The sequence below is a fragment of the Rhinoraja longicauda genome, chromosome 6 (genome assembly GCF_053455715.1).
Source record: "Rhinoraja longicauda isolate Sanriku21f chromosome 6, sRhiLon1.1, whole genome shotgun sequence".
Taxonomy (NCBI): Eukaryota; Metazoa; Chordata; class Chondrichthyes; order Rajiformes; family Arhynchobatidae; genus Rhinoraja; species Rhinoraja longicauda.
In genome coordinates, this window is record NC_135958.1 from 43,979,312 (window position 1) to 44,000,447 (window position 21,136).

The 21,136-nt window shown below is 56.3% G+C and overlaps 1 protein-coding gene across 1 annotated transcript in view; it reads right to left on the reverse strand.

Moving 5' to 3' along the window:
* The window catches only part of LOC144594880 (uncharacterized), a 50,480-nt gene extending 38,938 nt beyond the window's left edge, over nt 1-11,542 (reverse strand). The window contains exons 1-2 of the mRNA XM_078401803.1: nt 11,414-11,542; nt 7,892-8,002 (exon numbers count right to left, since the gene is read on the reverse strand). Coding sequence (XP_078257929.1) covers nt 7,892-8,002; nt 11,414-11,542 — 240 coding nt within the window. The remainder of the gene's footprint in view (nt 1-7,891; nt 8,003-11,413) is intronic.
* Between the last annotated feature and the right edge of the window lie 9,594 nt (nt 11,543-21,136).

Here is a 21,136-nt window from a genome sequence, read left to right on the forward strand (position 1 = left end):
AGAAGCTTTCAGACGACTCTGCGATTGTGGGCTGCATTAGTGCTGAGAGTGCGCTCTTCAGTTGCTGCCTACTCGAGTGCAGGAGGAGGCAGCAACACTGAGTGGTCGGACTTCCCGCAGTGAGGGTGGGGGATGGAGCGATCGGCATCTGTGATGGCCGTCTCACAGTGGTCCAGGGTGTTTGCTCCTCTGGTGCTGCAGGACATGGGCTGGGGGCAGTCAGGGAGTGATTTCTTCAGGCTGGCTTTGTTGAAGTCTCCGGCTATGATCATAAAGGCGTTGGTTTATGTTGACCACGCCGTGCGGCTCCTTCAGTGCGAGACAGACGTCTGCCTGGGGTGGGTGGGATGTGGACCGCGGTCAGGATGATGGAGGTGAAGGAACGGCACTTCCCCATCACCCCCAGGAGTGGGGAGCAGGAGTTGGACAGGACGGCTACACTTGAGCATCACCAGGAGTTAAACGTCCGGCAGACGCCACCATATCTCCTTTTCCCCGATTCCTGCGTTCAGTCCATGTGGTGGATGGAAACACCTTCGGGCTGGACGGCTGAGTCTGGGGTACTGGGGGTGACCATGTCTCTGTGAAACACAGCACACGGTGTTCCCCCAGCTCCCTCTCTCACATCTTGCCCCCTACACCCCACACAGCCCGTCCCACCCTTCCCCCCCTGCACCCCACACACAGCCCGTCCCATCCTTCCCCCCTGCACCCCACACACAGCCCGTCCCACCCTTCCCCCCCTGCACCCCACACACAGCCCGTCCCATCCTTCCCCCCTGCACCCCACACACAGCCCGTCCCATCCTTCCCCCCCTACACCCCACACACACAGCCCGTCCCACCCCACACAGCCCGTCCCACCCCACACAGCCCGTCCCACCCCTCCCCCCTGCACCCCACACACAGCCCGTCCCACCCCTCCCCCCTGCACCCCACACACAGCCTGTCCCACCCCACACAGCCCGTCCCACCCCACACACACAGCCCGTCCCACCCCACACAGCCCGTCCCACCCCACACAGCCCGTCCCACCCCTCCCCCCCTGCACCCCACACACAGCCCGTCCCATCCTTCCCCCCCTGCACCCCACACACACAGCCCATCCCACCCCACACAGCCCGTCCCACCCCACACAGCCCGTCCCACCCCTCCCCCCCTGCACCCCACACACAGCCCGTCCCATCCTTCCCCCCCTGCACCCCACACACACAGCCCATCCGTCCCACCCCACACAGCCCGTCCCACCCCACACAGCCCGTCCCACCCCTCCCCCCCTGCACCCCACACACAGCCCGTCCCATCCTTCCCCCCCTGCACCCCACACACACAGCCCATCCCACCCCACAGCCCGTCCCACCCCACACAGCCTGTCCCACCCCACACACACAGCCCGTCCCACCCCTCCCCCCCTGCACCCCACACACAGCCCATCCCACCCCTCCCCCCTGCACCCCACACACACAGCCTGTCCCACCCCCCTGCACCCCTCACACAGCCTGTCCCACCTCTCTCGCCCCATACCCCTAACACAGAACTGTCCTGTCTATCTCTCCCTATCCCACTCCACCCTGCACCCCACACACAGCCCATCCCGCCTCTCCCCCCTGCACCCCACACACACAGCCTGTCCCACCCCTCCCACCCTGCACCCCACACACACAGCCTATCCCGCCTCTCCCCCCTGCACCCCACACACACAGCCTATCCCACTCCACCCTGCACCCTTTGCACAGCCCATCCCGCCTCTCCCCCCTGCACCCCACACACACAGCCTGTCCCACTCCACCCTGCACCCTTCGCACAGCCCATCCCGCCTCTCCCCCCTGCACCCCACACACACAGCCTGTCCCACCACCCTGCACCCTTCGCACAGCCCATCCCGCCTCTCTCTCTCAATGGTTCCTTTATAATCACGTGCACCAAGTCCAGTGAGATTCTTTTGTTGCACACAGATTAGTAAGATTATTGGCATACATAAGTACAATCTTGTTTAAGTACATAAAGCATAGAAACAGCCCACTGTGTGCAATAGTCATAGAGTCATGGAGTGATACAGTGTGGAAACAGGCCCTTCGGCCCAGATTTCCCACATCGGCCAACAATGTACCAGCTACACTAGTCCCACCTGCCTGCGCTTGGTCCATATCTCTCCAAACCTGTCCTATCCATGTACCTGTCTAACTGTTTCTTAAACGATGGGATAGTCCCAGCCTCAACTACCTCCTCTGGCAGCTCGTTTCATACACCCACCACCCTCTGTGTGAAAAAGTTACCCCTCATATTAAATCTTTTCCCCTTCACCTTGAACCTATGTCCTCTGGTGCTCGATTCACCTACTCTGAGCAAAAGATTCTGTGCATCTAACCGATCTATTCCTCTCATGACTTTGTATACCTCTATAAGATCTCCCCTCATCCTCCTGCGCTATAGAAACCCAGCCTACTCAACCTTTCCCTATAGTTCACACTAGTCCTGGCAACATTTTTGTAAATCTTTTCTGAACCCTTTCAAGCTTGACAATATCTTTCCTATAACATGGTGCCTAGAGCTGAACACAATATTCTAAATGCAGTCTCTCCAACGTCTTATACAACTGCAAGGTAGACACAAAATGCTGGAGTAACTCAGCGGGACAGGCAGCATCTCGGGAGAGAAGGAATGGGTGACGTTTCGGGACGAAACCCTTCTTCAGACTGATTTGTTCAGACTTATACAACTGCAACATGACCTTCCAACCTCTATACTCAATACTTTGACTAATGAAGGCCAGAGTTCCAAAAGCCTTTTTGACTGCCTTATCCACCTGCGACAGGTAGTCGCCAGGTTTTGGCGCCATTTCACAGCGCCAACTTCAGCTGGTGGTAAAGACGTGTTGCAGCCGCCGCCTGCGAACCGTCGGCCTTCTCCTTGCCCGGCCACCCTGGACCTTTGTGTCCAGGGAGCACCTCCTGCTGCTGATCTTGAGGGTGTGGAAGGTAAGTCACAAGTTCACATTATAGGAATAGAGTCTACTCCGCCATTCAAACATGGCTGATCTCTGCCTCCTAATCCCAGTTTCCTGCCTTCTCCCCATAGCCTTAGGCACCCATTCTAATCAAGAAGCTGTCTATCTCTGCCTTAAAAATATCCACTGACTTGGCCTCCACAGCCCTCTGTGGCAATGAGTTCCACAGATTAACTACCCTCTGACTAAAGAAGTTCCTCCTCACCTCCTTTCTAAAAGAGCGCCCTTTAATTCTGAGGCTATGACCTCTGGTCCTGGACTCTCCCACCAACATCCTTTCCACATCCACTCTATCTAAGCCTTGCATTATTCTCTCAGTTTCAATGAGGCCCCCCCTCAACCTTGTAAACTCCAGCGAGTGGAGGCCCAGTGCTGTCAAACACTCATCATGTGCTAACCCACTCATTCCTGGGATTATTCTTGTAAACCTCCTCTGAACCCTCTCCAGAGCCAGCACATCCTTCCTCACATCTGGAGTATTGTGTACAGTTTTGGCCTCCTAATTTGAGGAAGGACATCCTTGTAATTGAGGCAGTGCAGCGTAGGTTCACGAGATTGATCCCTGGGATGGCGGGACTGTCATAATAATAATAATAATAATAAACATTTATTTTATATAGCGCTTTTCCAAATGCTCAAAGACGCTTTACAAAACAGTCAAAACATAAAAACAAACAAACTGACAAACTGACGGAAAGATTGATAAGACTAGGCTTGAATTCACTGGAGTTTAGAAGGATGAGAGGGGATCTTATAGAAACATATAAAATTATAAAAGGACTGAACAAGCTAGATGCAGGAAAAATGTTCCCAATGTTGGGCGAGTCCAGAACCAGGGGCCACAGTCTTAGAATAAAGGGGAGGCCATTTAAAACTGAGGTGAGAAAAAAACCTTTTCACCCAGAGAGTTGTGAATTTGTGGAATTCTCTGCCAGAGGGCAGTGGAGGCCAAATCACTGGATGGATTTAAGAGAGAGTTAGATAGTGCTCTAGGGGCTAGTGGAATCAAGTGATATGGGGAGAAGGCAGGCACGGGGTATTGATTTGGAACGATCAGCCATGATCACAATGAAATGCGGTGCTTGCTCGAAGGGCCGAATGGCTTCCTCCTGCACCTATTTTCTATGTTTCTATATGGAGCCCAAATTTGCTCACAGTACTCCAAATGCGGCCTGACCAGCACATTATAGAGCCTTCGCATTACATCTCTGTTTTGTATTCCAGTCCTCTTAAAATAAATTTGCCTTCTTTACTACCGATTGCATTGAATTTGTCTTCTTTACTACCGATTCGACTTGCAAATTAATGTTTTGGGAGTCCTGCACCAGCACTCCCAAGTCCCTTTGCATCTCCGATTTCTGAATTCTCTCTCCATTTATAAAATAATGTACGCCTTTATTCTTATTACCAAAATGCATGACTCCACACTTTGCTGCACTGAATTTCATCTGCACTTCTCTGCCATTCTCCTAACCTGTCCAATTCCTTCTGCAACGTCCTTGCCTCCTCTACAGGTTGTACAGGGCCCTGATGAGATCGCACCTGGAGTACTGAGTGCAGTTTTGGTCTCCTAATTTGAGGAAGGATATTCTTGCTATTGAGGGAGTGCAACATGGGTTCACCAGGTTAATCCCCGGGATGGCGGGATTGTCATATGATGAAAGAATAGAGCGACTGGGCTTGTATACACTGGAGTTTAGAAGGATGAGAGGGGATCTTATATAAACATATAAAATTATTAAGGGATTGGACACGCTAGATGCAGGAAACATGTTCCCAAAGTTGGGGGAGTCCAGAACCAGGGGCCACAGTTTAAGAATAAGAGGTAGGCCATTTAGAACTGAGATGAAGAAAATCTTTTTCACACAGAGAGTTGTGAATTTGTGGAATTCTCTGCCACAGAAAGCAGTGGAGGCCGATTCACTGGATGCATTCAAAAGAGAGTTAGATAGAGCTCTTAGGGTTAGCAGAATCAAGGGATATGGGGAGACGGCAGGAACGGGGTACTGATTGTGGATGATCAGCCATGATGGCGGTGCTGGCTCGAGGGGCCGAATGGCCTACTCCTGCACCTATTGTCTATGTATCTATGTATCTATATCTATGTACAATAGACAATAGACAATAGACAATAGGTGCAGGAGTAGGCCATTCAGCCCTTCGAGCCAGCACCGCCATTCAATGCGATCATGGCTGATCACTATCAATCAGTACCCCGTTCCTGCCTTCTCCCCATACCCCCTCACTCCGCTATCCTTAAGAGCTCTATCCAGCTCTCTCTTGAAAGCATCCAACGAACTGGCCTCCACTGCCTTCTGAGGCAGAGAATTCCACACCTTCACCACCCTCTGACTGAAAAAGTTCTTCCTCATCTCCGTTCTAAATGGCCTACCCCTTATTCTCAAACTGTGGCCCCTTGTTCTGGACTCCCCCAACATTGGGAACATGTTATCTGCCTCTAATGTGTCCAATCCCCTAATTATCTTATATGTTTCAATAAGATCCCCCCTCATCCTTCTAAATTCCAGTGTATACAAGCCCAATCGCTCCAGCCTTTCAACATACGACAGTCCCGCCATTCCGGGAATTAATCTAGTGAACCTACGCTGCACGCCCTCCATAGCAAGAATATCCTTCCTCAAATTTGGAGACCAAAACTGCACACAGTACTCCAGGTGCGGTCTCACCAGGGCCCGGTACAACTGTAGAAGGACCTCTTTGCTCCTATACTCAACTCCTCTTGTTACGAAGGCCAACATTCCATTGGCTTTCTTCACTGCCTGCTGAACCTGCATGCTTCCTTTCATTGACTGATGCACTAGGACACCCAGATCTCGTTGAACCCCCCCTCCTCCTAACTTGACACCATTCAGATAATAATCTGCCTTTCTATTCTTACTTCCAAAGTGAATAACCTCACACTTATCTACATTAAACTGCATCTGCCATGTATCCGCCCACTCACACAACCTGTCCAGGTCACCCTGCAGCCTTATTGCATCTTCCTCACAATTCACACTACCCCCCAACTTAGTATCATCTGCAAATTTGCTAATGGTACTTTTAATCCCTTCGTCTAAGTCATTAATGTATATCGTAAATAGCTGGGGTCCCAGCACCGAACCTTGCGGTACCCCACTGGTCACTGCCTGCCATTCCGAAAGGGACCCATTTATCCCCACACTGCCTACCCCTTCACCTATCTTAGCATCATTTGGCCACAAAGCCTTCAATCCCTTTATCCACATCATTAATAGACAACGTGAAGAGAACTGGCCCCAGCACCAACCCTTGCGGAACTCCCCTGATCACTGGCAGCCATTTTATTGTGCCTTTTATTGCCACTCTTTGCCTTCTACCATCGAGCCAACCTGCTATCCATTCTAGTATCTTCCCTTCAATACCATGGGCTCTCATCTTCTCTAGCAGACTGATGTGCAGCACCTTATCGAAGGCCTTCTGAAAATCTGGGTAAACAACATCTACAGCCTCCCTTCTGTCTGTCCTACTATTAACTTCCTCAAAGAACTCCAGCAGATTCGTCAGGCAATATCCCTTCACAAAACCATGCTGCACCAATGCAGGAGTGGTTTGGGCACTTGGTCTAGTCCTTATAATTATCTCTAACATTTTACCAACCACCAAAGTCAGGCTAACCGGACTATAGTTTCTGTTCTTCGGCTTTGCTTCCTTCTTGTACAGTGGGGTGATATTCACAATTTTTCAATCTTCAGGAAACACTCCTAACTCTGGTGATTCTTGAAATATCACAACTAATGCCTCCGCAATCCGAGGCCACCTCCTTCAGAACCCTGGGGTGTAGTCCATTACTTATCCACCCTCAGACCTTTCAGTTTTCCGAGCACCTTCTCCTTAGTAATGGCCACTCCACTAACTTCCACCCCCTGACTCTCTAGGATTGCACTATGAAGACTGATGCAAAAAAGTTATTCAATTCCTCTGCCATTTGTTGATTTCTCGTTATCATTGATCCTGCATCATTCTCCAGTGGCCCAACGTCCATTCTTGCCTCTTTTATATTATTGGCCAGCTTACTTTCATATTTCATCTTTTCTCTCCGTATTGTCCTTTTAGTTACCTTTTGTTGTTCTTTAAAATCATCCCAGTCCTCTGGCTTCCCACTAATCTTTGCAATATTATTTGCCTTCTCTTTTGCTTTTATGTTGTCCTTGACGTCCCTTGTCAGCCATGGTCATCTTATTCTCCCCCTGGAATCTTTCTTCCTCTTTGGAATGAAATGACCCTGCACCTTCTGAAATATCTGCGGAAATTCCAGCCATTGCTACTCTACCGTTATTCCTTCTAAAGCCCCTTTCCAGTCAATCCTTGCCAGCTCCTCCCTCACGCTTGGGTAGGCACCTTTGCTCAACTGTCATACCAACACATCCGATTTCATCATCTCCCTTTTAAATTATAGGTTAACGTTGCTCCGGTTCTTCTCATCGGCCCTCGGCACCTCACACGGACACATCCCCGCGGCTCCCCCTCACAGACACCAGCTTGTTCGGTGCTGCTGAAAATGCAATCAGCAGCCAGCACTTCCTGATGTGAAGGACAGCCAAGGGGAAAATGGAGTTTCATACATAGTAGAGAGAGTGGTGGTGGGGGGGGGGGCATGAGGAGAGGTAATGATGAAGACAAGGTTGTAAGAAAAGCCACCTTTGAAACCGACTGAAGCCTTAGAAGGAACACCGTCAAATCCCTGAGATAGACGGACAATCATCCCAGTTCCCCTCCTCACCCCACCCGGTTACCTGCCGGGTTTGGTAAGACCACCCTCTCCCACAGAGCAGGTGGGGCCCAAATGCATCAGCAGCCACAGGACATTACAACATGGCCAATAGATGGACGGAGGGTTCTTACCCAGAGGATTACGGATTCGTCGAAGGAGCTGGTGATGAACCTGGTGTCCCCGAAACAAAACTTGCAGCAGCTGACCTGGCTGGTGTGGCCCAGGTACACCTGGCACGGGATCTGCTCACACACAGAATGTTAGGGGAGCGACTTGTCCCCTCTGCCACACATCCGTGTGGGGAGGATCGAGGAGGTGCTGGTGTGGGGAGGCTGAGGGTGTGGGGGTGGGGGGTTTAGAGGGTGTGGGGGTGGGGGGGTCGGAGGGTGTGGGGGGGTTCGGAGAGTGGGTCGGAGGGTGAGTCAGAGGGTGGGGGTGGGTCAGAGGGTGGGGGGGTTCGGAGGGGGTTTGGGGGTCAGAGGGGGTGGGGGGGTCGGAGGGGGCGGGGGGTCGGAGAGGGTGGGGGGGGCGGAGGGTGTGGGGGGGTTTAGGGGTCAGAGAGGGTGGGGGGTCGGAGGGGGTGGGGGGGTTTGGGGGTCAGAGAGGGTGGGGGGTCGGAGGGGGTGGGGGGGTTTGGGGGTCGGAGGGGGAGGGGGGGGTCGGAGGGGGTGGGGGGGTCGGAGGGGGTGGGGGGGGTCGGAGGGGGTGGGGGGGGTCGGAGGGTGTGGGGGGGGGTCGGAGGGTGTGGGGGGGGTCGGAGGGAGTGGGGGTCGGAGGGTGTGGGGGGGGTCGGAGGGGGTGGGGGGGTTTGGGGGTCGGAGGGGGTGGGGGGGTCGGAGGGTGTGGGGGGGGGGTCGGAGGGTGTGGGGGGGGTCGGAGGGTGTGGGGGGGTCGGAGGGTGTGGGGGGGTCGGAGGGGGTGGGGGGGTCGGAGGGGGCGGGGGGGTTTGGGGGTCGGAGGGTGTGGGGGGGGGTCGGAGGGTGTGGGGGGGGGTCGGAGGGTGTGGGGGGGGGTCGGAGGGTGTGGGGGGGGTCGGAGGGTGTGGGGGGGGGTCGGAGGGTGTGGGGGGGGTCGGAGGGGGTGGGGGGGTCGGAGGGGGTGGGGGGGTTTGGGGGTCGGAGGGTGTGGGTGGGGGTTCGGAGGATGTGGGGGGGGGGGGTCGGAGGGTGTGGGGGGGGTCGGAGGGTGTGGGGGGGGTCGGAGGGTGTGGGGGGGTCGGTGGTGGGGGGGGGGTCGGAGGGTGTGGGGGGGGTCGGAGGGTGTGGGGGGGGTCGGAGGGTGTGGGGGGGGGTCGGAGGGTGTGGGGGGGTCGGAGGGTGTGGGGGGGGTCGGAGGGTGTGGGTGGGTCGGAGGGGGTGGGGGGGTTTGGGGGTCGGAGGGTGTGGGTGGGGGTTCGGAGGGTATGGGGGGGGGTCGGAGGGTGTGGGGGGGGTCGGAGGGTGTGGGGGGGTCGGAGGGTGTGGGGGGGTCGGAGGGGGTGGGGGGGTCGGAGGGGGTGGGGGGGTTTGGGGGTCGGAGGGTGTGGGGGGGGGGTCGGAGGGTGTGGGGGGGGTCGGAGGGTGTGGGGGGGGGGTCGGAGGGTGTGGGGGGGGGGTCGGAGGGTGTGGGGGGGGGTCGGAGGGTGTGGGGGGGGTCGGAGGGTGTGGGGGGGGGGTCGGAGGGTGTGGGGGGGGGGGGTCGGAGGGTGTGGGGGGGGGGTTCGGAGGATGTGGGGGGGGGGTCGGAGGGTGTGGGGGGGGTCGGAGGGTGTGGGGGGGGTCGGAGGGTGTGGGGGGGTCGGTGGTGGGGGGGGGGGGTCGGAGGGTGTGGGGGGGGTCGGAGGGTGTGGGGGGGGTCGGAGGGTGTGGGGGGGGGTCGGAGGGTGTGGGGGGGGTCGGAGGGTGTGGGGGGGGGGTCGGAGGGTGTGGGGGGGGGTCGGAGGGTGTGGGGGGGTCGGAGGGGGTGGGGGGGTTTGGGGGTCGGAGGGTGTGGGTGGGGGTTCGGAGGGTGTGGGGGGGGGTCGGAGGGTGTGGGGGGGGGTCGGAGGGTGTGGGGGGGGTCGGAGGGTGTGGGGGGTGTCGGAGGGTGTGGGGGGGGTTCGGAGGGTGTGGGGGGGGGTCGGAGGGTGTGGGGGGGGGTCGGAGGGTGTGGGGGGGTCGGAGGGTGTGGGGGGGGTCGGAGGGTGTGGGGGGGGTCGGAGGGTGTGGGGGGGGTCGGAGGGTGTGGGGGGGGGGTCGGAGGGTGTGGGGGGGGGTCGGAGGGTGTGGGGGGGGGTCGGAGGGTGTGGGGGGGTCGGAGGGGGTGGGGGGGTTTGGGGGTCGGAGGGTGTGGATGGGGGTTCGGAGGGTGTTGGGGGGGGGACCGGAGGGTGTGGGGGGGGTCGGAGGGTGTGGGGGGGGGTCGGAGGGTGTGGGGGGGGTCGGAGGGTGTGGGGGGGGTTCGGAGGGTGTGGGGGGGGGTCGGAGGGTGTGGGGGGGGGTCGGAGGGTGTGGGGGGGTCGGAGGGGGTGGGGGGGTTTGGGGGTCGGAGGGTGTGGGTGGGGGTCGGAGGGTGTGGGGGGGGGTCGGAGGGTGTGGGTGGGGGTTCGGAGGGTGTGGGGGGGGGGTCGGAGGGTGTGGGGGGGGTCGGAGGGTGTGGGGGTGGTCGGAGGGTGTGGGTGGGGGTTCGGAGGGTGTGGGGGGGGGGTCGGAGGGTGTGGGGGGGGGTCGGAGGGTGTGGGGGGGGGTCGGAGGGTGTGGGTGGGGGTTCGGAGGGTGTGGGGGGGGGGTCGGAGGGTGTGGGGGGGGTCGGAGGGTGTGGGTGGGGGTTCGGAGGGTGTGGGGGGGGGGTCGGAGGGTGTGGGGGGGGTCGGAGGGTGTGGGTGGGGGTTCGGAGGGTGTGGGAGGGGGGTCGGAGGGTGTGGGGGGGGTCGGAGGGTGTGGGGGTGGTCGGAGGGTGTGGGGGGGGTCGGAGGGTGTGGGGGTGGTCGGAGGGTGTGGGGGGGGGTCGGAGGGGGTGGGGGGTCGGAGGGGGTGCGGGGTCGGAGGGTGTGGGGGGGGGGTCGGAGGGTGTGGGGGGGGGGTCGGAGGGTGTGGGGGGGGGTCGGAGGGTGTGGGGGGGGGGTCGGAGGGTGTGGGGGGGGGGGGGTCGGAGGGTGTGGGGGGGGCGGAGGGTGTGGGGGGGGGGTCGGAGGGTGTGGGGGGGGGTCGGAGGGTGTGGGGGGGGGGTCGGAGGGTGTGGGGGGGGGTCGGAGGGTGTGGGGGGGGGGTCGGAGGGTGTGGGGGGGGGGGTCGGAGGGTGTGGGGGGGGGTCGGAGGGTGTGGGGGGGGGTCGGAGGGTGTGGGGGGGGTCGGAGGGTGTGGGGGGGGGGGTCGGAGGGTGTGGGGGGGGGGGTCGGAGGGTGTGGGGGGGGGGGTCGGAGGGTGTGGGTGGGGGGGGGCGGAGGGTGTGGGGGGGGGGGGGCGGAGGGTGTGGGGGGGGGGGGTCGGAGGGTGTGGGTGGGGGGGGGCGGAGGGTGTGGGTGGGGGGGTCGGAGGGTGTGGGTGGGGGGGTCGGAGGGTGTGGGGGGGGGGGGGTCGGAGGGTGTGGGTGGGGGGGTCGGAGGGTGTGGGTGGGGGGGTCGGAGGGTGTGGGTGGGGGGGGGCGGAGGGTGTGGGGGGGGGGGGGGGGGTCGGAGGGAGGCGGACGCGGCCCACCTGGGTGAGCCTCTGGCGGGCGCGCTCACTCTCCACCGCCAGGCCGTCCCCGAGTGAGGGCGGCTCCAGGGCCAGCGGGTTGTCGAGCGGCGGCGCCCGGGTCTCCTCCTGGGGACATGACAGCGGCATGGCGGCAACCCGTCACCCCGGCAACAAGCCCCGCCCCCAGCGACAAGCACCGCCCCCAGCGACAAACCCCGGAGACAGGCCCCGCCCCCAGCAACAAGCCGCGCCCCCAGAGACAGGCCACGCCCCATCGACAAGCCCCACCCCGAGACAGGCCCCTCCCCCAGCAACAAGCCGCGCCCCCAGAGACAGGCCACGCCCCATCGACAAGCCCCGCCCCAGCGACAACCCCCCCCCCCCCCCCAGAGACAGGCCCCGCCCCCGCACTGCTTCTTCTCTGGGTCATGGCTGCCCATGGGTGATGCATCCTAGTTGGCTGCTTGCTCCACACCTCAGCTAGAGCAGCGTCGCTTGTGGCTGAAGAGACCAATGCGGGAGTGACAGTGTCTGTCGCAATGGTCACATTTGTGTGTGGTCTCTGGTCTGTTGAAGTTGCTGCGCTCCTTTCTGCGTGCCCGCTTGTCTGCCGCTGCGTTCATCAGTTTCTCTTCCCCGTTTTGAGGTGTTGGTTCAGGGTACCTCTCCACCTCGTGCGGTCAGCTGCAAGGCTCTCCCAGGACTCCACATCGATGTCGAGCGCCTTCAAATCTCTCTTGCCGACATCCTTGTAACGTAGCTGGGGGCGGCCGATGGTTCTCCTCCCAGATGTTAGCTCTCCATAGAGGATGTCTTTGGGAATACGGCCATCCTCCATGTGGTGGACATGGCCCAGCCATCGCAGCCTGCGCTGCCTGAGTAGAGTGTACATACTCGGAAGGCCAGCGCGAGACAGAATCTCGGTGTTGGACACTGTCTTGCCAGGATATACCCAGGATACGGCGGATGCTTCTAAGGTGGAAGGTGTTGAGTCTTCTCTCCAGTCTGGCATATGTAGTCCATGCCTCACTGCTGTACAGCAGTGTGCTGTTGACACAGGCGTTGTAGACTGCTATCTTTGTCTTCACTGTCAGCTTTGGATTGGTCCACACTCGAGTTGTGAGGCGAGCGAGAGTTGTAGCTGCCTTCCCGATCCTCTTGTCAATCTCTGTGTCCAAGGAGAGGTTGTCGGTGATGGTGGAGCCGAGGTACGTGAACTGATGGACGGCATCGAGTTCGTAGTCGTCGATGGTGATGTCAGGTGGTATCCTGTCCCAGGACGTTCGTCTTCTTCAGGCTGATGGTCAACCTGAAGTCCTTGCAAGCCCGATAGAAGCGTTCCATCAGTGACTGTAGTTCCTGCTGGATGTCGGACACAACTGCTGCGTCATCGATGAACAACATGTCTCTGATGAGAGCTTCACATACTTTGCTCCACAAACAAACTCGGCCCCGCTACCCGAACACACTCGGCCCTGGTGCCCGAACTCCATTCACGTTAACGAGCTCATTAGCTTACACTGTTCGGGCCTACAGTGTCGAGGCCTACAGCATCTAATACGGGACTCTCAGAGAGTGTGTGATGGAGGGGTTTAGTTTGGAGATACAGTGCAAAAACAGGCCCTTCGGCCCATCGTCCGTACCGACCAGCGTTCCCCGCACACACTAGGGACAATTTTACACATACACCAAGCCAATTAACCTACAAACCTGTACATCTTTGGAGTGTGGGAGGAAACCGAAGATCTCAGAGATAACCCACGCGGTCACGGGGAGAATGTACAAACTCCGTACAGACAGCACCCGTGGTTGGGATGGAACCCGGGTCTCCGGTGCTGCAAACACTGTAAGGCAGCAACTCTACCGCTGCGCCACCATGGTGAGAAGAGGGCCGGTGGAGTGGGAGCCGAGGGTGCCAGAGAGGTAGAGACAGGGAGGGCCGGAGGAGTGGGAGCTGAGGGTGCCAGAGAGGTAGAGACAGGGAGGGCCGGAGGAGTGTGGGAAAGGTTAGGTCGGAGGAGTAAATAGAGGCGGGACTGGAGGTACAGGGGTGAGAGGGACGGAGTCGGGGTAGGGAGTGCTGGAGCAGTGGATGCTGAGTGGCCTGCAAGGTGTGGGTAGAAGAGTGGTAGAAGAGTGGAGGAGAAGACAGGGCCTGGGTGACCCGAAACATCACCCATTCCTTCTCTCTAAAGATGCTGAGTTATAGCCATAGAGTGATACAGTGTGGAAACAGGCCCTTCGGCCTAACTCGCCCACAACGGCCAACATGTCCCACCTGCCTGTTTGGTCCATATCCCTCCAAACATGTCCAATCCATGTACCTGTCTAACTTTCTTAAACATTGGGATAGTCCCTGCCTCAACTACCTCCTCTGGCAGTTTGTTCCATACACCCACCACCCTTTGTGTGAAAAAGTTACCCCTCAGATTCATATTAAATCTTTTCCCTTTTACCTTGAACCTATGTCCTCTGGTCCTCGATTCCCCTACTCTGGGCAAGAGATTCTGTGCATTTACCCAATCTATTCCTCTCATGATTTTATACACCTCTATAAAATCACCCTTCAACCTCCTGCGCTCCAAGGAATAGAGACCCAGCTTACTCAACCTCTCCCTATAGCTCAGAACCTCTAGTCCTGGTAACATCCTCATAAATCTTCTCTGAACCCTTTCAAGCTTGACAATATCATTCCTATAACATGGTGCCCAGATCTGAACACAATATTCTAAATGCGGTCTCACCAATGTCTTATACAACTGCAATATGACCTCCCAACTTATATACTCAAGTCAGAATTTTGTGTCTATATCTGGAGAATGAATGAATGAATGAATATAACTTTATTGTCATTCAAAACTATACACCAGACGATTGCATATTTGAACGAAATTCCGTTGCATCTGGCTAACAATGTAACATCAAATAATAAAAATTGATAAAAAATAAATAAATAAGTAACTCGCACATAAAATAATGGCGGCGGATTATTGCGAATTCAAGAGTCTGATGGCTCGGGGAAAGAAACTATTGCAGAACCTGGCTGTTCTGCTCTGTGTGTTGCAGTACCTTTGACCAGAGGGCAGCAAGGTGAACAGTCCATGATGGAGATGGGTGGGGTCTTTAATAATGTTGTTGGCGTTGGACAAGCAGCGTTTGTGTGCAATGTCCTGGATGGAAGGAAGTGAAGTCCCGATGATTTTCTCAGCCGTCCTCACCACTCTCTGCATAGACTTCCAATCTGAGGCTTTGCAATCCCCAGACCAGAGAGAGATGCAGCTGGTCAGTCTGCTCTCTATGGTGCCTCAGTAGAAAGTGGTGAGGACGGGATGGGGGAGGTGTGCTCTCCTCATCTGGCGCAGAAAGTGCAAACGCTGCTGGGGTCTCTTGACTAGAGCCCAGATGGAATGGGTGATGTTTCGGGTCGAGATGCTACTTCAGACTGAGAGTCAGGGGAGAGGGAGACACAGAGATATGGAAGGGGAAGGTATGAAAAGACAAATCAAAGCAGCTTCTGCTCAACGAAAATGTAGAGTAGATCATTGTTAGCTGAGGGGAAGGTGACAATGAGGCACACATCAGCAATCATATGCTATGATCAAAGATTGACACTAAACACTGGAGTAAATCAGCGGGACATTTTTTTGTCTATCTTGTGTAAAGCAGCATCTGCAGTTCCTTCCTACACATTTTGTCTGCTTTGATCTGTTGTTTTCACACCTTTTCCATATCTCTGGTCCCTCTCTCCGTGAGTCTGAAGAAAGGTCTCAGCCCAAAATGGCCCCCATTCCTTCTCTCCAGAGATGGCGCCTGTCCTGCTAAGTTACTCCAGCATTTTGTGACTACTTTTGGAGCAAACCAGCATCTGCAGATCTTTTTATTCACAAAATGCTGGAGTAACTCAGCAGGTCAGGCAGCATCTCGGGAGAGAAGGAATGGGTGACGTTTCGGGTCGAGACCCTTCTGCAGATCTTTGCTCCACATTCCCACATTCAATCCCCACCCGTCTGTGCGGAGTTTGCATGTTCCCACATTCAATCTCCAACCGTCTATGCGGAGTCTGCACGTTCCACACGTCTCCGGTTTCACACGGGCTCGGTGGGCTAATCTGCCCCAGCACGGGGGCGAGGGTCAGTGCCAACGCATCGTTAACAAGATGGGCTGACAGGCCTATTGCCCTACAGCGTGACATAGAAACATGGGTGCAGGATTAGGCCATTCGGCCCTTTGAGTCAGCACTGCCATTCTGACTATGGCTGATCATCTAACATCAGTACCCCGTTCCTGCTTTACCCCAAATCCCTTGATTCCTTTAGCCTTAAGAGCTAAATCTCTTGAAAACATCCAGTGAATTGGCCTCCACTGTCTTCTGTGGCAGAGAATCACAACTCTCTGGGTGAAAACGTTTTTCCTTATCTGTCCTAAATGGCCAACCCCTTATGCTCAACTGCAGTAGGACCTCCTTGCTCCTAAACTCAAAACCTCTCGCAATGAAGGCCAACATGCCATTAGCTTTCTTCACTGTCTGCTGTACCTGCAAGCTTATTTTCAGTGACTGAGGTACAAGCACACCCAGGTCTTGTTGTACCTCCACTTTTCCTAATCTGATACCATTCAAGATAATAATCTGCCTTCCTGTTCTTGCCACCAAAGTGGCTAACCTCACATTTATCCACATTAAACTGCATCTGCCCACTCACCCAACCTATACAAGTCACCCTGCAACCTCACAGTATCCTCATCACAGCTCACACTGCCACCCAGCTTTGTAGCATCTGCAAACTTGGAGATGTCACATTTAATTCCCTCGTCTAAATCGTTAATATATATTGTAAATTGCTGGGGTCCCTTGCGGCACCCCACTAGTCACTGCCTGCCATTCTGAAAAGGACCCGTTAATTCCTACTCTTTGCTTCCTGTCTGCCAACCAGTTCTCTATCCATGTCAATACCCTACCCCCAATACCAAGTGCTCTAATTTTGCACACTAATCTATTTTGTGGGACCTTGTCAAAGGCTTTTTGAAAGTCCAGATACACCACATCCACTGGGTCTCTCTTATCCATTCTATTTATTACATCCTCAAAAAATTCCAGATTAGTCAAGCATGATTTCCCCTTCATAAATCCATGCTGACTTTGACTGATCCTGTCATTGCTTTCTAAATGCTCTGCTATAACATCTTTAACAATCGACTCCAGCATCTTCCCCACTACCAATGTTGGGCTAACTGGTCTCTAATTCCCCATTTTCTCTCTCTCTCCTTTCTTTAAAAGTGGGGTTACATTGCCTACCCTCCAGTCCATAGGAACTGATCCAGAGTCGAGAGAACATTGGAAAATGATCACCAATGCATCCACGATTTGATAGGCCACCTCCTTGAGTACTCTGGGATGCAGACCATTAGGCCCTGGGGATTTATCTGCCTTCAGTCCCAACAGTTTACATTACACCATTTCCAGACTAATGTGGATTCCTTTCAGTTCCTCCCTCCCACTAGATCCTCGGTCCGCTAGTATTCCTGGGAGATTGTTTGTGTCTTCCTTAGTGAAGACAGAACCGAAGTATTCATTTAATTGTTCTGCCATTTCTTAGTTTTCCATTATAAATTCACCTGTCTCTGATTGTAAGGGACCTACATTTGTCTTCACTCATCTTTTCCTTTGTACACATCTACCCTGTTCTGCCCACTGGTCCTCAGCCATCTATGCCTCACTCCCGGTGGGGGCTCACACACTGCCTTCACAACAGGTCCTGCGCTCCCACTCCCAGCTCTGGCCATTGATGGAGACCAGCGGTGTGGGGTGAACTGTCAGCTTCTACCCCGGTAGATGTGTGACGGTGTACCGTGAGCCTGTACCCCAGGAGGTGTGTGTGGGGGGGGGGGTGTACCGTGAGCCTGTACCCCAGGAGGTGTGTGTGTGGGGGGTGTACCGTGAGCCTGTACCCCAGGTGTGTGTGAGGGTGGGTATATCATGAGCCTGTACCCCAGTAGATGTGTGTGGGAGGGTTGTACTGTGAGCCTGTACCCCAGGGGGTGTGTGTGGGGGGTGTACCGTGAGCCTGTACCCCAGGAGGTGTGTGTGTGGGGGGTGTATTGTGAGCCTGTACCCCAGGAGGTGTGTGTGGGGGGGGGGGGGTGTACCATGAGCCTGTACCCCAGGAGGTGTGTGTGTGGGGGGTGTATTGTGAGCCTGTACCCCAGGAGGTGTGTGTGGGGGGTGTACCGTGAGCCTGTACCCCAGGAGGTGTGTGTGGGGGGGGGGGGGGTGTACCATGAGCCTGTACCCCAGGAGGTGTGTGTGTGGGTGGTGTATTGTGAGCCTGTACCCCAGGAGGTGTGTGTGGGGGGTGTACCTTGAGTCTGTACCTCAGAAGGTGTGTGTGAGGGTGGTTATATCGTGAGCCTGTACCCCAGTAGATGTGTGTGTGTGTGTGTGGGGGGTGTACCGTGAGCCTGTACCCCAGGAGGTGTGTGTGTGTGGGGGGTGTACTGTGAGCCTGTACCCCAGGAGGTGTGTGTGTGGGGGGTGTACCGTGATTACCATGAGACTGTACCCCAGGTGGTGTGTGTGGGGGGTGTACCGTGAGCCTGTATCCCAGGAGGTGTGTGTGTGGGGGGGTGTACCGTGATTACCATGAGACTGTACCCCAGTGCGTGTGGGATGTACCATGAGCCTGTACCCCAGGAGGTGTGTGTGTGGGGGGGGGGGGGGGTGTACCGTGAGCCTGTACCCCAGGAGGTGTGTGTGTGTGGGGGGGTTGTACTGTGAGACTGTACCCCAGTAGGTGTACCGTGATTACCATGAGCCTGTACCCCAGTGCGTGTGGGATGTACTGTGAGCCTGTACCCCAGGAGGTGTGTGTGTGTGGGGGGGGGTGTACCGTGTGCCTGTACCCCAGGTGTGTGTGTGTACCGTGATTACCATGAGCCTGTACCCCAGTGCGTGTGGGATGTACTATGAGCTTGTCACAGTGCGGTTTGTATTTACAGCACTAGTTGAGCCATGTTGCACTGTGTCCATGGTCTGCTGACATAATGACTGATCATTTGTTGTTTATTGATCACTGTGCATGTATTTGCTGCATTAACGGGCGTGTAAAGCTTCAGCGAATCAGAATGTTTTTGTAACGGTGCATCCGGCAATTAAACACTTGCCTCTTCGCCCGGGTCAGGGGGCACGTGTGTAAACAAGACACTGTGGACAGGAGAGCCAAGCCATGGCCCTAGGCGTCTGTAGGTCTGCAGCCCGGCTGTGGACTGGCATGCATCAGCCCTGGTGCCCGGCTGTGGACTGGCATGCATCAGCCCTGGTGCCCGGCTGTGGACTGGCATGCATCAGCCCTGGTGCCCGGCTGGGGACTGGCATGGATCAGCCCTGGTGCCCGGCTGTGGACTGGCATGCATCAGCCCTGGTGCCCGGCTGTGGACTGGCATGCATCAGCCCTGGTGCCCGGCTGTGGACTGGCATGCATCAGCCCTGGTGCCCGGCTGGGGACTGGCATGCATCAGCCCTGGTGCCCGGCTGTGGACTGGCATGCATCAGCCCTGGTGCCCGGCTGGGGACGGGGATGCATCAGCCCTGGTGCCGTTGCACCTGACATTGGTGAATCTTTACCATGGATGTCCAGTCACTCTACACTTCCGTCCCCCACAAGGATGGTCTTGAAGCCCTCCATTTCTTCCTCGACTGTAGAACCAGCCAATCCCCATCTACTAACACTCTCCTCCGCCTAGCAGAGCTGGTTCTTACCCTCAACAACTTCTCCTTTGACTCCTCCCACTTCTTCCAAACCAGAGGCGTAGCTATGGGCACTCGCATGGGCCCTAACTATGCCTGCCTCTTTGTCGGGTACGTCGAACAATCCCTGTTCCAGGCATACACCGGCCCCATCCCCGAACTCTACCTCCGCTACATCGACGACTGCATTGGTGCTACCTCTTGTACCCATGCAGAACTCACTGACTTCATACACTTCACTTCCAATTTCCATCCTGCCCTTAAATATACTTGGACTATCTCCGCCATCTCCCTCCCGTTTCTGAACCTCACCATCTCCATCACAGGAGACAGACTAGTGACTGACATCTACTATAAACCCACTGACTCGCACAGCTATCTGGACTACACTTCTTCCCACCCTGTCTCCTGCAAAAAGTCTATCCCCTACTCCCAATTCCTCCGTCTACGCCGCATCTGCGCCCGGGATGAGGTGTTTCACACTAGGGCATCAGAGATGTCCTCATTCTTCAGGAAACGGGGCTTCCCCTCTTCCATTATAGATGAGGCTCTCACTAGGGTCTCTTCTACATCCCGCAGCTCCACTCTTGCTCCCCCTCCCCCCATTCGTAACAAGGACAGAATCCCCCTTGTTCTCACCTTCCACCCCACCAGCCAGCGTATCCAACAAATCATCCTCCAACATTTCCGTCACCTCCAACGGGACCCCACTATTGGCCACATCTTCCCATCCCCTCCCCTTTCTGCGTTCCGCAGAGATCGTTCCCTCCGTAACTCCCTGGTCCACTCGTCCCTTCCTACCCAAACCACCCCATCCCCGGGAATTTCCCCTGCAACCGCACGAGATGCAACACCTGTCCCTTTACCTCCCCCCTCAACTCCATCAAAGGACCCAAACAGTCTTTCTAGGTGAGACAGAGGTTCACCTGCACCTCCTCCACCCTCATCTATTGTGTCTGCTGCTCTAGATGTCAACTTCATTACATCGGCGAAACCAAACGCAGGCTCGGCGATCGTTTCACTCAACACCTTCGCTCAGTCCACCTTAACCAACCTGATCTCCCGGTGGCTGAGCACTTCAACTCAGTCATGGGCCTCCTCCAGTGCCATAGTGAGGCCCACCACAAATTGGAGGAACAGCACCTCATATTTCGCCTGGGCAGCTTGCAGCCCAGCGGTATGAACATTAACTTCTCCAACTTTAGATAGTTCCTCTGTCCCTCTCTTCCCCTCCCCCTTCCCAGATCTCCCTCTATCTTCCTGTCTCCACCTATATCCTTCCTTTGTCCCGTCCCCGACATCAGTCTGAAGAAGGGTCTCGACCCGAAACGTCGCCCATTCCTTCTCTCCTGAGATGCTGCCTGACCTGCTGAGTTACTCCAGCATTTTGTGAATAAATACCTTCGATTTGTACCAGCATCTGCAGTTATTTTCCTGCATGACATTGGTGATCACTTTATTTCACTCTGCCATCAGAAACTGTACAAATGCCCCATCACTGTACAAGACATTCCCAGTCGGGGGCAGCACCAATGGCTGCAGCCACCCAGACCAGCGCTGCCCCTCTGCATGGGCGCTGCCTCTCTGCATGGACGCTGCCCCTCTGCATGGACGCTGCCCCTATGCATGGACGCTGCCCCTCTGCATGGACGCTGCCCCTCTGCATGGACGCTGCCCTTCTGCATGGACGCTGCCCTTCTGCATGGGCGCTGCCCCTCTGCATGGACGCTGCCCCTCTGCATGGACGCTACCCCTCTGCATGGACGCTACCCCTCTGCATGGGCGCTGCCCCTCTGCATGGACCAGGCATGTGCGTGAGGTAAAAAAAGGGGAAAAGAGCCGAGTGCTTGCGTGAAGTGTACAACGGGGGTCAAAAAATTTGACAATTTTTGAAACTTTACACACAAAATTACCAGTTTCAAGCCTCTTTTTGTGCATTTCAAAGTAAAAACAGACATTACAAAATAATGTGAATATGTCACCGTACACTAAGAACATTT